The sequence below is a fragment of the Triturus cristatus genome, chromosome 9 (genome assembly GCF_964204655.1).
Source record: "Triturus cristatus chromosome 9, aTriCri1.1, whole genome shotgun sequence".
Classification (NCBI taxonomy): Eukaryota; Metazoa; Chordata; class Amphibia; order Caudata; family Salamandridae; genus Triturus; species Triturus cristatus.
This window is the reverse complement of record NC_140592.1, coordinates 801222528-801244954: the sequence shown is the minus strand read 5'-3', so window position 1 is coordinate 801244954 and position 22427 is coordinate 801222528. Positions and strand designations below refer to the sequence as shown.

General features: G+C 49.4%; 1 protein-coding gene across 4 annotated transcripts in view; it reads left to right on the top strand.

Moving 5' to 3' along the window:
• PPP2R5E (protein phosphatase 2 regulatory subunit B'epsilon) overlaps positions 1-22427 on the top strand; it is a 521840-nt gene that overhangs the window by 185275 nt on the left and 314138 nt on the right. For all 4 annotated transcript variants that reach the window (XM_085626198.1, XM_085626201.1, XM_085626199.1 and 1 more), the window contains exon 5: positions 13930-14022. In XM_085626198.1, the coding sequence (XP_085482324.1) occupies positions 13930-14022 (93 nt within the window). The remainder of the gene's footprint in view (positions 1-13929; positions 14023-22427) is intronic.

Here is a 22427-nt window from a genome sequence, read left to right as displayed (position 1 = left end):
ATTCTGTTCTCCAGGACTTTCTGGTGTGAACTTGATTCGCAGCCCCGCCTCAGGGTTGTTATTGCTGGGGTATCTATTCTAAAGTAAGGAATCTATAACTGGTTCTTTCAGATGAACAAGTTACTTACCTTCGGTAATGATACATAGGTTAGGTATAGATTCCTTACCGTCCCACTCATCCTCTCCGTTCTGCAAACTGACTTCTAGGGTTAAGGATTTCCTTTCAGGGCCCTAGTTTTGTACAGAACGGACATCAACGTGCGAGGGCCGCATCTAAGTAGCTACCGCGACGTCATCACGGTGACCATGACGCCGACGTGCAGGGGTACTGCTGACAAAAAAACTTACTGGATCCAGTCTGACGCCTGGGGGTAATTCTAAGGTAAGGAATCTATAACTAACCTATGTTTCTTACAGATATACAGTTACCGAAGGTAAGTAACTTATTCGACTTTACCTGAAGTGCTGAACTGACTGGTAATTTATGGGGGTTACCTACAGAAGGTCTTCGCCAAAGGATCTTCATCTAGAACTATTGCTCTCTCTATGAAAATACTTAAATGTGGTCTTAAACTGAAACATAGAACTGGGAACTGGGCATCCCATAGCAGCAACATAGTCCAGGCCAAGCACTGCTGTTCCATTCCCTGTCTCATAAGTTGGCATGTGTAATTAAATTTGAAAGCTAACCATTGTTTTCCAGGCCAATTAAGAAATCTGCTACAAAACCTGGTGAGGGTGCTGTGATTATACCTACGGCTTTATCCTATGCAACCATTTCTGTTGATGCCTCAGATAAAACCATGAGTAATGAGTCACCAGGAGAGGGTCATCTTTACTCCCTTTTAGTATAAGTGAGACTCTTGGATCGGTTATTTCCTTGAAAAAAGAATCCATTGGTGGATGAGTATTTTCTCTTGATGTCGTTATGAGCTCATCCATGGTGAGGCTGTTTGCCAAATGTGGTTACCCTGAATGGCCCACACATTATTTTAGGTCAGAGACTGCAGACTGGGAAGTATGTTTGGTTTTAACAAAAATGGCACATGGGCGCCCCTTTCTAGATGCTTATAACATGTTGATACACTTTCTGTGTGTAGAGGGAGCAGTTAATTTATACTGGAAGTACCGTTACAGTTCCTGTTGGAGATTTTAAGGGGATTATTGCACGCAAATTTTACGGATGATGTAAATTGGAGATTAGACTCATTTTTGGCCCTTTGCGACTCTTCCGTCCTTATTCCCTTGAAGGCTTAACATCGAAGCATCTGTGGTTTGTAATAGGAAGCCAACATTACAAGTATACATGCCTGCCTTCCGAACCTTGGTCTTGAAAGTGACTGCATATCTGCATTGTAAGACATTCCATCGGTACCCCTAGTTATAACGCCAACTGATCCTGCCCTGGTCAGCATCCCACCCGTTCCCAAGAATATAGCTTGCTGTGCACGTTGAGGACGTTAGCCAACCTGAAAAGAATCGCAGGGCATCCCTTGCCAGAGGATTAAATTAATTCAAGCATTTATAAACAGTTATTTAGGCTTTACCTTCTGGCTCCAGAAATGTGTCTGGCACTTGGATAGATAATTAAACTTTTTCCTTTCATGAAATGGCAACAACTTTGTGGTATTAGCTATTGCCACCTTCATATACTTAAGTTAATTACTTGGCCAGAGTGAGATTGAAAAGGCTGGAAGAATATCTTGTTGTGCACTAAATTCTCTAGAAATACATTTAAAAAAAAAAAATGTTTGTTTATAAGTAATTATTTTTTTTTTTTTGAAAAACCTTTATTGACATTTCAATCATTAACAAGTATGGGCCTACAACCCCCCGGGGCCGGCCGCTAAGCAATCAGAGCAATGAAGATCAAATGTAAACACAGGCGGCACCTCAGAGAGCAGAGTCTTCATGCTAATGTAGTCCGGCCAGTGAGCCGCGTAGGTAGGACACCAGGAGAAAAGGGTTTTTCATTTTATAAGGGAACAAGACAGTAGGATCAGGTGCCAAACAATTTCTCAACAGCGATAAGAGGCAGGCAGAATAAGAGACGTAGGCAATAAACAGCAATCTATTGGATCAATGGTGCAGACACAAGAAATTCAGGATGGGGAAGAATATCATAAACAATTGCGCCTGCAGGCCCCCGTACCTAACGCCCAGAGAACACCCCGGAAACTGTGGCACACATGAAAAGGCAACGATTCACAACAAAGGAGGTGTACCGCGCTGATCCCAGAAAAGAAAAAACAGGAAGAAGCGGAGAAGAAAAAGGAGGCCATGGAAAAAGAGATAAAGACTAAAGAATCCCCTCCCCCAACCCCCCACCCTGCACCTCTGCAAATGAGTACGGCCCCCCCCCCAGCAGTGTGCCTGTCGCCCTGGAACTAGCCCCGAAATATAGAAGAAACAGGGAAAAAGGAGTAAGAAAGAACCCCACCAGACGGGGGGTAGAGACATTATAATAAACTGGAGGAGGGCCTTCAGAACATACCCCCGGCTTCTCCCTCCCGCACGGTGAGGTCTCCCCACAGCAAACAATAAGCAGCACCAAATCGACCATATCAATAGAGGGATGGGGAGCATTATGCACCAAATATGCTAATAGCTATGTCATGAGAGTACGCAACCATGAGTCCGCCCGTCCACCAGATGACCACCCCCGAAGGATCAGCCCCATCCTTGACCACTCTTTACAATTCTGCCCATGCCTACCCCTCGACCCAGCGCCATGTCCGATGTTCCAAGGCAAAGGAGTGTCCAAAAACGACCGGGAAGCGGCGCACACAGGTGGGGTGGAAGTCTCCGAGCACCAACACAGTCCGCATCATGGAGGGGCGTCTTTCCCAGTGCTGCCCCAGGATCTGCACTGCACACAAGGTCCAGGAAGGCTGAATCAGCCAAAGCAGACAACTGTTGCTGGAATTGTCCCTGGGTCTCCTGAGGCCAAGCACGGGACGAGGCCACCACCTTCCACTCAGGTCCAATACCTCCGGAGCAGATCAAACCCTCAGTTAGCCGAACACACGGTAGCATACTGTCCAGAGCATCCAGCTGTGCACTAATCGCAGGGGTGGCCGCGACATTGTCCTCCTGTGTGCAGTGTGGGAAGGCCCCGTGTACCTGTGGTCTGGCAGGCCGCCACTGTCCCAACGCTGATGCCACACCATCGAGCTTACTCCCCAAGACCCCAACGCCACGAGCCAAGGAGAAATGAAGGGCACCAAGGGCCTCTAGGAGGTCGCCGTACCCGAGCACAGCTCTCTGCGACCGCTCCGCCACACTCCCAAAAGTCACACACTCCCAATCCTGCTGCGACCCAGTGGACAGGATGGTAGGCTGCATCGCAACAAGATGGCCGCCGGGGAGGCCCGACCCGTATTGGGGCCGGGACCCAGGGACAAGCGCCTCGAGGTCCACGTCGCTGGAGACAGGGTCCGGGGGCAGGCAAAAATTCAGCCGTTGCGTGGTCACGGGCAACAGTCGTCCCCACCACGGACCAGCTCCCGCGAAAATCCGGGAGCAGCCCGCAAGGATCAGGGCGAGCCAGGGGCGGCGTCCGGGCAGCTCACCGTCAAAGGCAGGGGCAAGCACCGGAGAATCTGAGAATTGCACCCCCGGGCATGCCCACGTTCCGCTACGCTTAGCAGTGGGAGCGACCACGGCGAAATGCAGGCCGAGGGTAGCACCGCTCCGGTGGACCGACTCCACCCAGTCACCACAGGCCGCTGTTGTTAAACTGCCACCCGGCCAAGGCGTCCACCCGAGGTCCCGGCTCCGGGGCCGCACGGGCCGCAAAGTTCAATTGCATATTTCTCCGGCGGTACCGCAGCCAGAAACCTCGGAGTCACACGATCGGTTGCCACTCTCATTCACGAACACGATCTCATGGCACAGACTGAGGATCTCGTGCAGGATATCCGTGCGGGATGCGGAGGTTCACGGAGCCGGGAGTCTACGCTGCCGTCCCGGTCGCCATCTTGGCTCCTCCTCTATAAGTAATTTTTGCTTAAGCTTTCACACTTAACAAAATGTAAACAAACAGTAATTGATTGCAACGAATATCAAGCAAGGTAAGCAGTCAGTCAATAATGAGCAGTTCACGCGTTGAATTCCAAACTGTTGCAGCTTTGCAATCATCTTTTGGACTTTGTGCTTTGAATTTTGGAATTTTCCTGCTGCATTGTGGATGCTGTACAGAAGGCTCCTACTCTTTTCAAGCTTTCCATCTGCCTTGTGTCACATCAGATACTTTAGGGGTGTAGTAAGGGTCACTTAGGGGTTCCTTTGACACTAAAATAAATACCAGAACCCCCTGTCTGTGACCCTGTACTGTCTCCTGCATCTTAATCCTCTGCCCTAACTGAGTTTTGTACACAATTTGGAGCGTCTATCCCACCTACTTATATTCTATCTTCAGGGGTGCTGGTTATGCCAACTCTGTGTCAGCAGTCTGTTCTGATTGTTAACCAGATGTCTGTGCTGGATGCAAACAAAATGCACAGTTACTTTTAGTCATTAAGAACAATATTTAATGACTTTTTATTCAATGTGTTTGGTCTGGCATGATTTTACTACCAATATTGTTATTTGTATTGATGGGGTGTAGTGCAGTGTAGGTCCCTTCTTGCAAAACAGTTTCATAAGGAACAACATGGAAATACATGGATTTCCGATTGATACTTCCAAACATGGATTCCTCACATTTAGAATATCCCAGGCGCAAGACTGGATCTGAAAGATTTTTCAGCACAGCCCCTGCATGTCAATAGATGGAGTGATGTGGCTCTTTGTTCGTTCCACTTCTCCCCGGATGTGCCAGCTAGAGCCACATATAGGTGCCACCTAAGCGTGCTGACATCAGTTTCCTTCTTTGCGCATGTTTGTTTATGGATCCAGAGCTCGCTCCTTACATTTCTTCGGCAGATGACTAGCTTTTTCTCTACAATTATTTTTCCAGACTGCAAGGGAGTGTCCACTCAAGCTACAAGGTTCATGCCTTGGAGGTACTCTTGCGGACAAATGTCTGTGACAGATTCCCACAAAGTGTGTCTCTGGTGTTTGGACCTGACTCCCAGTCGTGTAAGGAGTGTGCCCTGTGCAGCCAAAGGCTGTATGGAAATGGGAAGCCAAACTGTACATCACCAAACACAGACTGAACTTGCGAGCACAGGTCTGCTCGAAGTGGACTACTCAATACTGCTCCCGCTCTCTATGCTGGTCCCACGACGGGTCGTCCTTGTGATCCAGTTCTTCAGGTAAGTCAAAATCCCCAAAGAAACACATGAAGTCCAAATAGGGGTTTGTCCCAGCCGTACCACCCTCCATCTCGGAAGTCACTAGGACTTCAAGGTGACTCGTATTCCTGCTCCCACTCCTCTACGGGGGAACCGATTCTGTAGCTGAATCCGATGCACCCCTAATTCCCTGGTCTGTTCACGCCGCAACAGATTAAGGCATTAAGAGAAAATTCTTCACATCTTGTGCACCGTACCAGCTCACTCTGGTGTGCTTTGGGGCCCCATGGATCCAAAGGAACTTCCAGTCAGGTTACCGCTGGCAGGCCTTCCTTTGACACTGTCTGAGCTCTCACCCTGGAGCCGACTCCATGCCAGATTCCTGCTGCGTCGATGCTGGCACCAACGCCGGACGGGGAAGCTGATCCTATAGTCCTGTCCTGATCCAAATCAGTCTTTACCTCAGCTGAAGCAGTGCTCAAACTCAGTTCCTATGTGTCTGACCCCCATACACAGACTCTGAAAAGACAGTGCCTTAGCTCGCAAGACTCCCTTCAGTGCTCGAACAACTGTTCTGATTGAACTCTGGCCAGAGCCAACCAGGTTTTGATGATGGTGGAAATGAATTTGTCCCTCAATATGATGATAATTCTAATGTGGACCGATGAAAGGCTAGTGGGCTGCACACTTCCCCTGGCACGGGACTGATCTCACACACTGGCCCTTTCACAGAAGTGTATGCTTCATTCGGTATGGTCATTTGAGTGGCTACAGAAGTCTTACATGTACAGTTGTCTTCTATTGAGGGTAAAAAAAACAACGTCCTCATGGAAATGTTACAACCAGGACAATCCTCTTCTGAAACCCTACTGCCATTCATCGAGGCCGTAACGGACACCCTTTTGGGCACCTGCCCCGGCTCAACCTTAAAGAAACAGGTGGCGCGTCATCACAGAGCTGGTCTGGTTGTCCCTTCCTTCCTGATTTATTTTTTAAGACATTTTACTGAGTTTTAATAATTTGCATTTCAAACAGTATTTTAGGCATAATAAACTTATCAACCAATCATGTACAAATTGTCAAATTATAGCCTTATAAATCGCCGTCATTCGATGGTATGTTTTCAAATCTTTTACAAAACACACAACCAAACATGAGCCTTGAAACCATCATGGTGCATGAACGTAGGTTAAGTTACAGTGTCCTGTTGGTGAACCATCTGCAGGGGAGAGGTATGCAGTGTGGTGGCAAGAATTGGGGGGGGGACATGTTGAGTGCTAAGGAGGGGAGGGCCATTGCAAATATTCAACTGGCGTTTAAGTACGCTTCAGATCTAATCATACCGACCCCTCATCATTCGGGGTCGTTGTTGGACGGTAAGTAACGCATCCCACTCTGCCGCTATAGGGTGTCTACGCAAGCCCTGTATGTCTTCGCAGATCAAAACAGCTGCCTTTTTTCCATGCTCCACTGTATGGCACACCGGGCAGAATCAAGGCCTTTCAGTACATTACGATTGCCTGCTTAACATGTAACAAGGCCAGGTCTTTAAAGCGATTAGGGCACTACCTAATTTGCAGCTCATAAATAGGCCCAGCAATCAGCTTGTCATGCACTCCAAATCCCCCCTGTTTGTGATACGGGAGAGTAGGGTGCAAAACTTTGCCCACGGTGCCCTAACCCATTGGACAATTCCAAAACACGTGCCATATCAGCCACCGGAGCCCGACACCGACGGCATTCGGAGATGCAGTGGGGTATATCCTATGTATCTTAGACGGCGTTAAGTAGGCCCTGTGTACTTTATTAAACTGTATATATCGGAAGCGGGCATTGTGCGAGACCTTCCTGGGGTACATCAAAACTCTGCGCGTTTGGGTCAGTGCACGTTATACGTCTCCGTCCCAGGCTTCCTGAAGAACACTCAACGGGTCTTGAGCAGTTTAAGGAATGGTCCTAGTTAACCATGTAACCAATCTTTTCGTATTACCCATGGTGTAGAGGACCTGTGTCAGGAGGTGCATTTCATTTTCAGTGCCAACAATACCCCACATGCACTCCAGCGTTCTCATAGGCGCCTGTGCTCCAGGAATTGCCCCGCTGGAAGACCAGTCTGCTTAGCCAGGAGGTCAAAAGGGAACAGGGCTCTATCTTAGAACAAATACTCCAATGTGCCCATCCTGCTGATTCCCAGAGTGACAACCCCTTCCTACCAATATCTGTTCTGAATTAATAAATGGCACTCAGCTGTATCTCAGGAACATATAACGTCAATCTAGGCGCAATCCTCAATGCTGTACGGTGGCACAAATATGCCACACTGAGGGCGTTCAAAGACCCAAGCAACTCTGAGTCGGGCAGAAACAGTTCCTGCACTAGTCTCAAAGCCCCCCTGCTCTGACTACAGGCACACCTCTGACAGATGGTGCTGAGCCAGCCAACAGGTTGGCCACTGGTGCTGTGCTGCCAGGTAGCAGTGCACAAATACAGGAGCTCCCAGTCCCCCACGCTTAGTTGGCAGTTGTAATTTGGCCAGTACCACTCTACGTCTCTCTTTATTCCACACGGGGCCACCAAATATCCTATTTAATGTCTTGAATGTGCTGTGAGGGACTAGGATTGGCAAATTGGCCAAGTACTTCAGGAGCCTCGGAATCGCAACCAATTTCGAGAGATCACCCTCTGCACTGTCCAGGTGAGAGACCACCACAAAGTAATTTGTGGCCGTAAGGAGCAGATTGCCTTCCTGAGAATACCATCCAGGATATCCTGAGTCATGTGATATATATTCATACACACATATCGAAGGGTGCGTGGCTCTCACTAAACTGTTTGTTCACCAAGTGCTATGGGATGTGGAGAGCAGTGGAGAGCAGTCGGGTCGGAGTGGGAGAAGACAGGCCTTATGCCAATTCACTCCCAGTCCTCTACTATTCGTGTGGCTTGCCAAATGCCATCATGGATATTCCTGATGTACAGAAGGACATCATCCGCATGCGTGTGTGGCGCCACCAATTGGTATGTCCCAGTCTTGCCCATCCTGCTGAATTAGCTGTGTAAGTGGCTCTACCTCTAGGACAAAGACCAGTGCGGAGAGAGGACAACCCTGACAAGTAGCCATGCCCACTGGCAGAAGAGCAGGGATACGATAGCCAATCCTGTCCCTTGCTGAAGGTGCATATAAAGTAATTTTATAATTTGCAACATCCTGCCCCAATACCCATTTTTTGCAAGGCCGCAAACATATAGGACAGTCCAAGGTGTTGAAGGTTTCTCCAGGTCTAAAATCAGACATACCCCATCTAGGTTGCTCCTGGTGGCGGAGATTGTATCAAGGGTTTTGTCCAGCTTTGCTTTTATCGGGTCAGGTGTCGATAGCATGCTGCCTCCCATGCATGTGGGGGCTCACGGCTCATTCAGCGTGGATCCCCTAGAGGCACTGCTGACAGGTGGGTTCCACTCGCCCCACCACTCTCCATTCGGAAACCTTACTGCCCTACGTGGCACAGCTGGAAGTTAGATCCTCATCAGTCCCGGAGGCTAAGGGCAAGATTGACAGTTGAAGTCGGGGGCCGGCAGGCCTGACTGGGGCACCCTGCAACGCTGGATCCCCCCACTGCTGATGTGGCCGGCTTGGTCTGGGCTCCAATCTTCAGTCTCTCACATTAGCCCTTTCGTACTTCTGCTTTGGGAAGGACTCCACTGTATTAGTGCCCCAGTTCTCCACTTAAAGTGCTGATACACCTCTTAAGGGTGCAGGGACCACCTTCTGGCTCCAAGCCATGGCCCTTTCCCTACCTTCCTTATGTAGCACTCTACTCCTGAAAGCCTGGTAGTACAGGCCTCCACTGGCCGGAGAGTCCAAATGAATTGAGACTTTTGTGAAGAGTGTTTTCCCCCATCGTCCTTGCCTTTATACCAGTCAATGGCTCCGGATCTCAGTCGCTGAAATCTTACTAGTAGTCGTGGAAAAATGTATCTCTTGTATTTTGAGGACTATTTAAGATAGCCAGAATGCCGCCAAATACATAATCTGATCAGGTGTGGACACAACAGACTGAATAGGTAGAACAGTTGATACTAGCATGGTGCTCCAAAGTCACACACAGGTTCTACAAGCTTCTCGAGTGATGTTCAAGGGTTACTTATGGACATGCTCTTTGATGGGTGTTGCCTCTGGCCCACTCCGCTGTCAAGTGGTTCAAAGAGAGTAGTGATACTGTGTGCTCCTCTGGTCCTTCTACACCCACAAAGCAGTATCCTCAAATTTTCTCCCACTTTCAAGACATGACTAGGGGCTCCACCTACAGACTCTGTCAAGGCGCACCACCCCAGCACCAGGCACCACAGTCAGGTTAGGGAATCCCACGGGCAGTGTTCAGGCCCTTCTGGCAGCAGCATCCAAGTGGCTGTAGGAAATGGCTGTGGTCCCAGCATACTTATATTTGTTAGGGGTCCCAGTGTTCTCCAAACTCGACGACCGGCTTCTAAATGCAGTCTTGCAACAGTCAGTTGTAGACCACCTTCCAATGACGGCGAGCCTCCTTACATCATTGAGGTTCACAATCAAGGTGCCAAATTCACATATGACACCTTTGCAAAGGCTGTCTTTCATTGGAACCATCCTGTTGATCCTTTCATGCCTTCCCTTGAGAACAACAAACCCAGGACGGTCTAGCTATGATCCCAATGGTTCATCCTCAATCCTGGGTTTTAGTCAGGATGACTCCGAGGCTTTTCAGCCTGCTGACCTCGTCCATCCTGCTTGCTGCACATGTCAGATGGCACATGTGGGCTCTGCTGTGGGATCTGAAGTCTCAGTGGACCCAGTACCAAGGAAGGGTACCTGTGAGATTATATTCTGGTTTGATGGAAACTGCAAAGGATCTGAGATGGTGGCACTCAACCTTATTTGACCTGTGACAGACCCATCTCTAGAATGGCACCTACACCCACAGGCATCTTCCAGGAATGGGGAGAACCCTAGCTCGATCTCTTCTCCACTGCCAAGAATGTATAGTGTCAACGCTTCTGCTCAGTAGAGTTCCCAAGAAGTCTCTCTCTCTGCAGCTCATGCGGCTTAGATTGGAGTATGGAACTACTGTATGCATTCCCACCGTTGTCTCCTGCCCCATTTTACCAAGAAGAGCAAGAATGGCTGGGCTCACGTCATCCAAGTGTCTACAAAATGAGACAGGATAGTGTGGCATCCAGAACCTATAGGCATGTGCACCTGTCCTCGGCTCAGGCTGCCACTTCAGGAACATCTCCTATCTCACCAGCAGGGTACGGTGCTGCATCCAGGCCTGCACAGTGTACACCTCCATTTGTGTAGATTGAGGGGCCAATTGACTACATTTGATCTCCATCCCGAAGTAGTGGATGAAATCCTGGTGATGAGAACAGAGTGTTTCCTTTGGAGAAAAGGCTAATTCAATACTATTGACTAGATCTACTACTGCACGACGCACTCACCTGCATTCAACCTTTCAACATACATTGAGGGAACAGTATAATTCCAACCCTTTTCCTATTGAATACGCGACAAAAGATTTAAAAAATATTTTCAGTTTATTTCTTTGTTAAAAAAAGGCATGTGCTTAACAGTACATAGATACTCAATAATATCTAAATCTCGTCAAGAAACATAATAAAAACATATAAAATTCATTAATAAAAAATGTACATAAAAAACAAGGAGAGTACACATGAAAGACAAAAGACTATGTCATTGAGTGAACACATCCGTGGTTATTTCATTTAGTAACTGAGGCCTGATACCGAAAAATAATGAGCACTCAAAGGTCCCAGTTTTCTCACAGATTGGGTTCTGTTTATCAATTGTCAATGCGATTCGATGGTGCCTTTATAAAGCCAATTTTTTCATTTGTAACTCTCACAGATAATAATAAAAACCTGGAACAGTTTGGACCACCTTGATCAGCTGTAATTTTTCATGGATCTGAATGTCAGGAAATCTGGTAGGATCCTAGGGGGCATCTACCTCCCTCTGTCCTATTCGAATATTTTACACAGAGTTTTGATAATCATAAAACAGACTGGAAGCCAGTAAATATTGCCAGCGGCTGAAGGTCTCGGTTCGGCCCACAGTCCCGTAGTAAAATTTAAAAGATTCTTTAAATATTATATACCCTCTTGATGGGGACCGATTTCCATTGACTGGACACTCCTTGATGTGTAATGATGGACCAAGCATGGATACCTTTTCTAATTAGGGTTTATTAGAGGGTTGATTCTCCTTCTCAGTGGCTCTGTTCGTGTCCCGGGTGCTGCATCCAGGCCTGCACAGTGTACACCTCCATTTGTGTAGATTGAGCGGCCAATTGACTACATTCGATCTCCATCCCGAAGTAGTGGATGAAATCCTGGTGGCCAGACGATATGACAAGTTTTTGGTTTGGTGTGGCACTCATTGCAGCCCAAAGGGCGTTGTACTGTTTTTTTCTGTCTTTGTCCCATCAAGCTCTTACAGTGGGCACTGTTAAAGGTTACTTGTCGAACCTTTAGGCCTTTTTGCGTTTACCACACCAGATGTCCTTGTACAGATTATCCGTTGTAATCTTTAAAGGTTTAGCCACCATGTTCCTGCAAAGCCTTTTGTGAATCTTCAGAGACCTTTAATATGGTCCTTCCTTTTCTTAATTTTACCCCTTAGAACAGTTTCAGAGCTATTACGTGCATTTCTTGAGCCTGAAGAACTGTCTCTCATTGCGATCACCTCCTCTCATCGTATGAGTGAGGTTTAAGCTCTATTCAGTCTTGCTGCCCTACAACCCCTTTTTTCATGACTAATTGGTGCTGAGGACTAGAATGGCCTTTTAACTGAAGGGTGTTGCACCCATTCACATCAGACACTTTTGATGTTCTTTGCCCACCTGCTCCCTTTAAAGAGGAGAGACTCCCTTTTTAGAATTGCGCTTAAGACTACCAGGGGCCGTATTGCAGATGGTGCCCCAGGGCGCAACGGGCTTTTGCGCCAGCTTTGCGCGCCCCCAGGGCACTTTAGTTTTCTAGACGGGGACGCAGACGCTTGTACGTCCCCTTCAATAATACTGATAGCGCTGGCTCACTTAAGCGCCAACGCTATCCACAGAGGGTGTTCCCTCATTTCTATAGGGGCGTGCCCTATGCAAATGAGGGAATTCCTTTTATTCTGCACCTGCACCATATTACAGACTCGGGCGCATAGTCAAAGATGCCTTCAGGGGGCACACTGACACTGCGTGATTTAAAGGGTGGCGCACTGTCAGTGCGCCTCCTGACAGCAGCCCTCTGCAGGGGGTAAAGGGGGTCCCATGGACCCCCCAGACATCCCCCTGCAGGCAGGTGCAGTAACTGCCTGCACCTGCCTGCAAGGGGATATCTAAACCCCTTTGAAAGTGTAGTTGGGTGCCACCTGCACTGTGAAAACATTGAGCGGCTACTCAATGTTTTCACTTGAATGTTCTGCCCCTAGGGCAGCGCGAGTTCGCTGATGCCCTAGGGGCAGCGCAAGTTCACGGCTGCCCTAGGGGCAGCACATACACCATAATGGGGAGCGCCGGGCGCAAACAGTGATAATGTGTTATACGGCCTTGGGTAGAAATGTAGCTCTTTATAGGGTTCTGTGGTGCAAAGAAAGGCAAGGCAATGCAGAAGAGCTTATCCAAGTGGATGGTCCTCTGCATCAAGGGCTGCTACATTTTAGCCACGAAGCCGCCCCCTGACATGTTGGGGGCTAACTCCACCAGAGCCAAGGGAGTGCTACTACTATGCTGCCACACAGGGGTTCCAGTCTGATTTGTCATGTTACTAGGTGGGCATCCATGCATATGTTCACAAAGCATTATTGCCTTGACACCCAGGTCTTACAGGAAGGACATTTTGACTGCAGGACCTTTTGGTTTTAGTCATTCCACAGACCCATCACTTGGAAAGGTACTGCTTTGGTATCTATTTTAAAGGTGAGGAATCTGATTTTAAAAGTATCCAGCAGAAGTTCAAGTTACTTAACTTCTATTACGCTCTCTCTGGGGGATACTCTATATGCAAATTCCTCACCTCCATTCTTTTCCATTTAAAAAGGTCCCAGTTTAGACAACTGGCTCTTGGTAGATTGGAAAATAGTTTTTGGGGCCTTGTGTCCAAGGGAGTATACAGTGTCACTTCCTGGTCAGAACACAGTTGACACGGAGCCACACAATGCCACCCACTGATGTGCAAGGTATTGCTAAAATAAATTGACTCCAGTCTGACACCTGGGGATATTCTAAAAGTGAGGAATCTGTGGCTAGCTAGAGTATCCACCAGAAAGACTGTTACAGAAGTCAAGTAAATTGTATGATTGTTCTACATTTTTACTGTTTTATTTCAAGGGCACACCTACAGATCACCACCATGAAAACCACCACATTCATGCACTTGTTTTGACAGTGTTTGTCAAACAAACCTGCTAATTTCAACTAAATTATAAGAGATCCCCCATGAAAGTTACAAGGCCGTATAAACAAATTGTTACGTTACATTACATCAAGTGTATAATACGCATGTTTGTTCTACAGTTCATTTTGAGTTAAAAGTTGATTAATAATTGAATTGAAATGTTTGGTTCTTTTGTTATGTTAAACGGGGAAAAAGAGGGAAAATAGTTTACAAAATAATCATTATTATTTAATTCCATTGTGTCTTGCAGCTTGTGTATGAATTTTTCATAAGGTTTTTGGAAAGCCAAGAATTTCAGCCAAGCATTGCCAAAAAATACATAGATCAGAAATTTGTATTACAGGTAAGTGTTTTGAAATATATATTTTCTCAGATAATACATTTAACCCCATTAATGATTTTAAATTGAAAGGGACCTAAAAAACGTGTAGGATTGTAGAACACAGACCGAGATTAAACTAACGGTATAGGTAAAATAACAGTTTAGACAATGCATAGTAATTGATGTGATAGAGGATCAGAGCCTTCCTCCCTTTTGATGGCTGTGATCTCAACCCCCCCCCCCCCTCCCACTGAAACCCGTTGTTGACAGAAGAGACTGCACTTAAGATACATATAAAACAGATAGTTTTAACTTCATTGGCATCAAAATATCACAGCCAGCGCCTTACAGTTCAACACACAAGTCTGACACCATCACCCAATTTAAGCCTCACAAAATGGGACCAACTTCGAGGCAGTGATTGTCCTCAAAGCGCTTCAGCCACAGGTGCATTATCATATTCAAAAGGAGATTCAACTTCATGCCAATGGTCCACTCTGAATAGAGGTTTGTTTTGTGTTTAGAAAGGTACTTGACACCTGACTTTTTGAGAAAGGATAAATGAGAAGAGCTTCAGACTCCAGCACTAGATTGACATAGATAGGAGGCACTGTAGAAGGTACCACTTTAAAAGGAGGATGAGGTCAAAAGGACAGAACAGTGGAAACTGGTTTCTCCTTGGGGAAAATGAGATACTGGTACATCTGTTTCCACAAATATGCTGGGACCCTGTAACTTAAAGCTAAGAAAAATACCCATACACTAAGAAGTAGGTAATGTATTGGCACAATAGCCACATCCCTACCAGGGACACCCATTCCACAATGTAAGCTGCGTAACAATCTTAAACTGACCTTTCGCAAAACTATTTTAGTGGAAGTGTTCCAGTTCACAAGAAACACACAGTTATTATGCTTGAGTCTCCTGCACAGTTTCCTGTGCTTTAATCACCTTGAGTGCCATCTCTCACTAAATCTGAGGTCAAAGAAGTTCTTTCAGCAATAATTCTCACACTGTCCAGTAGCCCTGTCCTTCCTTCAGAATCACGAATAACCACTTCACCCATAAAAGTCTTAAATAACCAAATCATCGGTAACATTGGATGTAAAATCTAAGTCGCAATTATTGAATAAAGGGACCAACTAATTTTTTAACACATATGTTTTGATAAAAGGTCCTAAACATTGCAAGAGAAAATATTTCTTTAAGTAATGGATGAGAAAATCCACAAAGGAAGTTGGATATGGTGAGAAAAGTGGCACAAATGTAATGGGAGTGATGGATGTTCTTAAGCAAGCTAAATTGTAAAGAATAAGCTTTTATGAAAAAACGTGTGAGGGAGAGTCGAGGAATTTCCTTTTCAATTTTTTTTGTATCAAACTAATTCAGTTTACATATATGAATGATTTATCACTGATTACATTAAATGAGAGCAAAAAATACCCTACAGAATTGATGGAAAACAGAGTTATAATTTGCAATGGAGTAATGCTTTTGTTTGATGTCTGCAAAATTACAAACCGTATAAGTTCACAGGCAAAAAAATGGGGAAGGAATGGTTAAAGTGAAGTGCCAAATATAACAACTGTAATTTCCATTGCCTACTTATTCTTTGGTGAATAATTTATAACGTGGTTTAGAGGTCTGTTTTTTGTCATAATCAAATTACTTTACTCGGTCAAACAATTATGACCATAAAAGCACATAAATACAGACACAATAAATACATGAAAAGAACACAAACTAAATATAACATGCAGTTCACTATGAAATGTAATACAATGAGCCGTAATGAAAGGTTGCCATGCTAAGAGGCTGAATCTAGGCCACAAATAAGATTACCAACATAAAAGATTCACAATATGAAAATACCATTAACCATCAAGATGCATCCTAAGTTTAACTTCTACAATTAAAAAAGCAAGCAATTGAATGACAAAACCTTCATGCAACAGTTGTAAGAACATTAGTGTACTTTAGTAAAATTCCTGCCCTTGAAAAGGTGGAAGGATAAAATCCTTTTGATGCTGCATGTAGTGTCCACAGAACATTACGAAATGAAGGGTATCTTTGGACAAAAGAGTCGCAACTATAAGGACCATAACTCTGGAAGCCTTGTGGTGGGGAACGCCAGCCACCAATGCACTAGATTCAACCAGAAGCTGGTTAACAAGATGTGATGATAGCTCCTTTTAACAAACCGCAATTACGGTTCAGTATAAGGCAAAGTTTTAACCAAAACGTGTCTGGACGGAGGACTTAATTACTTCCATTTCTCTGTTGGAAGCAAACGCTGCAAAAAAAAAAATCTGATTCTGGAAGTTCATATTTGGTAATACTGTTTGGGGGTCTCAAATAATTCACGTATACCCAAAAGGGTGAAACAGTCCTTAACATATTTCAAGCATTTGCTGGGCAGAAAGTTATGAAGGGCAAGACAGTCACCTAAAATTGCTGTATTTGATAGAGACTTCTAGCCCCAGGTTCCTTACCTTAGAATATATTAGGCGTCAGACTAGTTAGACATTTTCAAACAGTACCTCTACACACCAGCAGGTGGTGTCGCTCAGCGGCGTCCATGCCAGAAGTGGTGTGCGCGATGCTTTGATAGGTGCCACCCCAGCAAACTAGCATCATTACTTTTCTTTCTGCGCCAGTCAGTGCAGCTCAGAAGGGAGCTACCTATGTTCAGTTTTTGGGCAACCTTTTTTCAATCTTTTGTCAAGCCTTTTTTCTAGACTTCTTCTCTCAGTGTGTGAGGGATGTCCTCCAAAAACATTTGGGGTTTAAACTCTATGGTTTTTGTCACAGAAAGATGTCTGTGACAGATCCCCATCTGGTTTGTATGTGGTACCTGGAACTGGACCCCAGTTCTAAGGCCTGTGAGGGCTGCCACGCCATGAACCCCAAGACGCTGCGGAAGCTTTTCTTCTAGCTCCTGGTTGCCAGATTCCATGTGTCTCCACTATGTTTCAGGTCCTGGTCACGTTCTCAGAGCTGTTTCAGGTGCTCGTCATTGCGCTTGAAGTCTTCAGGTAAGCCCCATAGGAAGTCAAAGAATTTGAAGCGATCTTAGACTTCTCCAGCCCAAGTCTTCGGTCGATGCACAGGAACGTCATAATTCTAGGCCCCGCTCCCATGTGGAGCCTGCCTCTGGGTCAGCTCTGTACCTCCATGAGTTTTCCAGAGCTGGAATGACCTGCACCCAACTATGAAAATTATTTTAGGGTATGTACCTCATCTGTGGGCGGGCTGATCCCTCCGGAAAGGCTTCAGGACATATAGGTTTGGGGGTGCCCCTACTAGATTTCCATCGGCGGGTTCACTCTCTGCACCAGAAGGGCCCTCTGGATCCAGTTCTGGATATGGAAGTGCTTAGATCACGAGAAAGACTGCGACCTTCCCCGGAACCCATCCCAGCGATGCTGTTCCTGGCACTGCTGGCGGCCCATGGCGGCACAGACCTCATTGTCGTACTCAACTCCGATACGAAGCCGGATCAGCGTTGACTTCAGCACCAGTTGGATCTCGACCTTCGAAGTCGGAGTCAAGACCTGCTTTCTTCGATAGGCCAGGGGAGGAGTATACATGGGCAGGATATGAAGATCCTTATGAATACCACAACCCTCTAGGAGAGCCCGAGGACATCTGGTACGAGCAACTGGCCCATTCCAGTGGTCTACACATCTCTCCTGACACTGGCTTAGTCTCTCCTCCTAGTGTGGCTATGGAGGAAGGGGCTTCCTTTGCCATGATGGTGCTCAGTGACAGTCGAGACTATTGTGTTGACAGAGGTGCTTCAGCCGGGAGTCGCGCACACAGAACCTCTCTTCCCTTTGAATGGAGCCCTCACAGACGTCCTGCTCTGAGCATGGGCCAAGCCCTGCATAGGAGTTACTGTGCACAGAACAATTGCCTGCCGCTATCAATCCACTCCTGGGGACCGAGCTTTACTCATCCAGCACTCCACCCCGGAGAGCATGGTCGGGCAGGCCTCCATGTCCAAAGTCAACCCTATCATGTTTCCTCCAGTACCACCCGATAAAAAGTCCAAGAGGCTGAATACCTTTGGCGAGATGATCTTCTTTTCCGCAAACCTAGCTTTTTAGTTGGTGAACATGGAGCGCCTCGTGGGCAATTTAGTTGTGCAAGTTCTGCCCATGGGCTCTGAGGAGGCCTGAGCCATACTAATTGCTATTGCTGACAGCAGAGACGCAGTAAACTGCAGTGGACATGCATATCTGAAAGAAACACGTTAGGTAGATTCCTCACCTTAGAATATCCCCAGGCGTCAGACTGGATCCGGAAGATTTTTCGTCAGCAATACCCCTTGCGCGTCGCTAGGCGTCGTCTGCGGCTCCGCGTCCGTCGTCGGCGTCGTGCGCCGGGATGACGTCGTCGGAGTACTTAGACGCCGCCCTCGCGCGCTGACGTCAGTTCTTCTTTTTTCCGCGCCAGTAAGCGCAGATCCGGGAGAGCTACCCCTTTTAGTCTTTTTTGACTAAATCTTTTTGATCATTTTTGATCCTTGTCTGTCGACATCTGGTGCCGGTAGGATGCCTGGGTTCAAGGCTTGCGAGGATTGCCATCGACTGATGTCGGTGACCGATCACCACCGCCGGTGCCTCTACTGCTTAGGCCCCGACCACGACGCGTAGTCGTGCAACGACTGCCAGGTCCTGACTTCGAAGGCTAGGCGGGAGCGGTCCCGCAAGCATCTCGAGCTTCGCCACTCGGCTCCGCGTCGTGCGAGATCCCGGTCCAGGAGGAGGTCCAAGGATCGCTCGCGGAGCCCTAGCCGACGCCATCGATCGTCCGGCTCCAAGTCGTCGGGTAAGTCCAAACGCTCAAAGAAGTCCAAGAGGCGACACCGCTCTTCGGACTCCCCTCGCCAGTCGCGCGACTCGGCCGAGGGTCAGGGTGATTCCACCCCCGCGGCTCCGGCGGAGCCGCAGGTGCCGCGTCCGCCCCCATACCTTCCGGTCCATGGGACTGACGCGGCGCCGGCGGAGATCAGTGCCTTCCTCTCGGCCATGAGGAGCCTGGCCCCGCCGTCGACGCCCGCTGGCGCGCCTTCGGGCCCCGCGGACTCGATTGGGCGACCTTGCCTGCCGGCGGCTCCGGCGCCGTCGACGACTCCGGTCTCGACGCCGCAGGTCCCCGCGGGGCCCATGCCTGGGCCCCAGTCGACGCCGGTTGACCTAGTCACTCCGGCGCCGGCGACTGAACCACCGACGCCGTCACCGGCGCCGCCGGCGCACACGCCTACACCTCCGGCGCCTTTGGCGCCGACACCGCCCCAGTTTAGCCCTCATCCGGACCCGGCGCCGCAGCGGCGTCGACCGACGCCGCATCCGACGCCGCTTGAGTCCTACCATCTCTACAGTCCGGTTCCGATCATTCCTCCTGTTTATCAGGAATCGGAAGAAGGGGGCGACTGGGAGGGGTTCGTGGACCCTATGGCTGTCCAGTCACAGCTTTCTCAGGACTGGGCAGATGAACTGGGGGAGGCCAGTGGGCTGGACACCTCGCCAGACACTGGATTCACTTCTCCTCCGACCGTGGCTTCGGAGGAGGGTGCAGCATTTTCTGTGGTGCTGCGCAAGGCGGCCGCGGCCCTGGGGCTCGAGTTGCCTGCCGTGGCTGTGAGGACTAACATCCTCACTGAGGTGCTTCAAACGTCAGCAAGCTCCACTGAGCCTCTGCTGCCGTTCAACGAGGCCCTCACTGACGTTCTGCAGGGCACCTGGTCCAAGCCCTCCACAGTTCCTCCTGTGGATAGGAACGTTGCCAGGCGCCACCGCCCTGCTCCGGGCGACCCCAGTTTCCTGTCCCAACACCCCACCCCCGAGAGTCTGGTTATCCAGGCCTCTACCTCCCAATCCTCCTTCCCGACCGCTCCGCCGGACCGGGATTCCAAGAGACTCGAGCAGTTTGGCATGAAACTGTTCTCGTCCCTTAGTTTGGGCCTGCGGTCCTTAAATACCGCCTGTCTCTTGGACCGTTACTCCCATTCCCTGTGGGATACGGTGGAGGACGTGCTGCCCCTGTGTCCGGAGGAGGTCCGGACGCGTCTTAACCAGGCTTTGGCCGATGGGAGGGATGCAGCACGGCACGCCATACGATGTGGGCTTGACACCACGGACTCGCTGGGTCGGGCGATTTCCACCACGGTGGCGCTCCGCCGCCACGCCTGGATGCGGTCCACGTCATTTTCCGGGGATGTCCAGAACACCCTCATGGACATGCCCTTTGATGGCACTCGCCTGTTTGGTGAGAAGGCGGACAGTGCGCTGAACCGCTTTAAGGACTCCCGGGCTACGGCCAAGTCCTTGGGCCTCTCGGCTCCGCGGGCGCACACCTCCGCTTTTCGCCCCTTTCGTGGCCAAGGAAGGGGCGCCTCCTCACGTCCGCAAAGCCACCAGCCGCAGAACCAACCTGCGCGCGGTCGCGGACGTGGCGGAAATGGGGGCCGACGTGGTCAGCCCACTTCCACCCCGGCAGCATCCGCCTCAAAGCCCTCCTAGTCCGAGCTTTCAGGCTCATACCACGCCAGTGGCCGGCAGAGTTCGCCATCACCTGCTCCACTGGCGGTCCATAACATCGGACAGGTGCATGCTGCAAATCGTCCGAAGGGGCTACTCCCTCCCCTTCGAGATGACCCCTCCGGCCATGCCACCGCAGCACCACCGTATCTCGGGGGATCATTTGAATCTTCTCCGCGAGGAAGTTTCGGCTCTCTTGGCCAAGGGGGCCGTCGAGCGCGTTCCGAGTCCAGAAGTAGGTCGTGGTTGTTATTCCCACTACTTTCTGGTTCCCAAGAAGGGCAAGGGGGGCCTACGCCCTATCTTGGACCTCCGGAACGTCAATGCCTTCCTCCGTAAGGAAAGGTTCAAGATGCTAACGTTGGCTCAGGTTTTAGCTGCCCTAGACCCTGGAGACTGGATGGTAGCGTTGGACTTGCAGGACGCATATTTCCATATCCCCGTCCTGCCGGCCCACCGGCGTTACCTGCGGTTCACGGTGGGCCAAGAGCACTTTCAGTTTACCGTGCTCCCCTTCGGCCTCACCAGTGCCCCTCGGGTGTTCACGAAAGTGATGGCGGTGGTCGCAGCTCATCTGCGCAGATCAGGGGTTCCAGTCTTCCCCTATCTCGACGACTGGTTGTTGAAGGCGGGCTCGCCCCAGGCTGTCGTCTCCCACCTCCAGACTACGGCGGATCTCCTGCATTTGCTGGGGTTTTCCATCAACGTGCCGAAGTCACACCTGAGTCCCTCTCAGAAGCTCCTCTTCATCGGAGCGGTTCTCGATTCGGCGCAGTTCCGGGTCCATCCACCGGAACAGCGGGTCCGGGATATACAGGCCCTGATTCCCATCTTTCGGCCTCTATCCCGGGTTTCGGTCAGGCTAGTGTTGCGGCTTCTGGGGCTGATGGCCTCCTGCATCCTACTAGTGCATCACGCCAGGCGGCGCATGCGGGCTCTGCAGTGGGACCTGAAGTTTCAGTGGGCCCAGCATCACGGCAACCTGTCCGACCATGTCTTGATCTCGGAGGGCACTGCACAGCAGTTGCAGTGGTGGCTCACGGACCGCGAGTGGGTCAAGGGCAAGAGCCTCTCCCTTCCCCAACCGGAGCATGTCGTAGTGACGGATGCGGCCCTCCTGGGATGGGGTGGCCATATGGGAGAGGCGGAGATCAGAGGCCTCTGGTCTCCGGCGGAGTCTCGTCTCCACATCAACCTGTTGGAGTTGAGAGCGATCCGGCTTGCACTGAAAGCCTTCCTTCCCTCTGTCAGGGGAAGTGTCGTGCAGGTGTTCACGGACAACACCACCGCCATGTGGTATTGCAACAAACAGGGCGGGGTGGGGTCGTGGACCCTTTGTCAGGAGGCTCTGCGCCTCTGGACATGGCTGGAACACCAGGGCGTCACCCTAGTGGTTCAACATCTGGCGGGCTCTCTGAACGCCAGAGCAGACGAACTCAGCCGCCGGTGCATGATGGATCACGAATGGCGTCTGAACTCCGAAGTGGCGCAAGGTCTCTTTCAGCAGTGGGGAGAGCCTTGGTTAGATCTATTCGCCACCGAAGAGAACGCGCAATGTCAGCAGTTCTGCGCGTTGGAATTTCCAAGGCGGCACTCGCTCGGCGACGCTTTTCGTCACGAGTGGAGTTGCGGTCTGTTGTACGCCTTTCCGCCTATACCACTTCTGCCCAGAGTGCTGAAGAAGATCAGGCACGACCGGGCCCAAGTCATCTTGGTGGCTCCGGATTGGGCACGAAGATACTGGTATCCCGAGCTACTCAGTATGTTGACCGATCCCCCGATACGTCTGCCCCTTCGGGAGGATCTTCTGTCGCAGCAGCAGGGGACGGTCCTCCACCCGAACCTTTCCAGCCTCCACCTCCATGCGTGGAGATTGAGCGG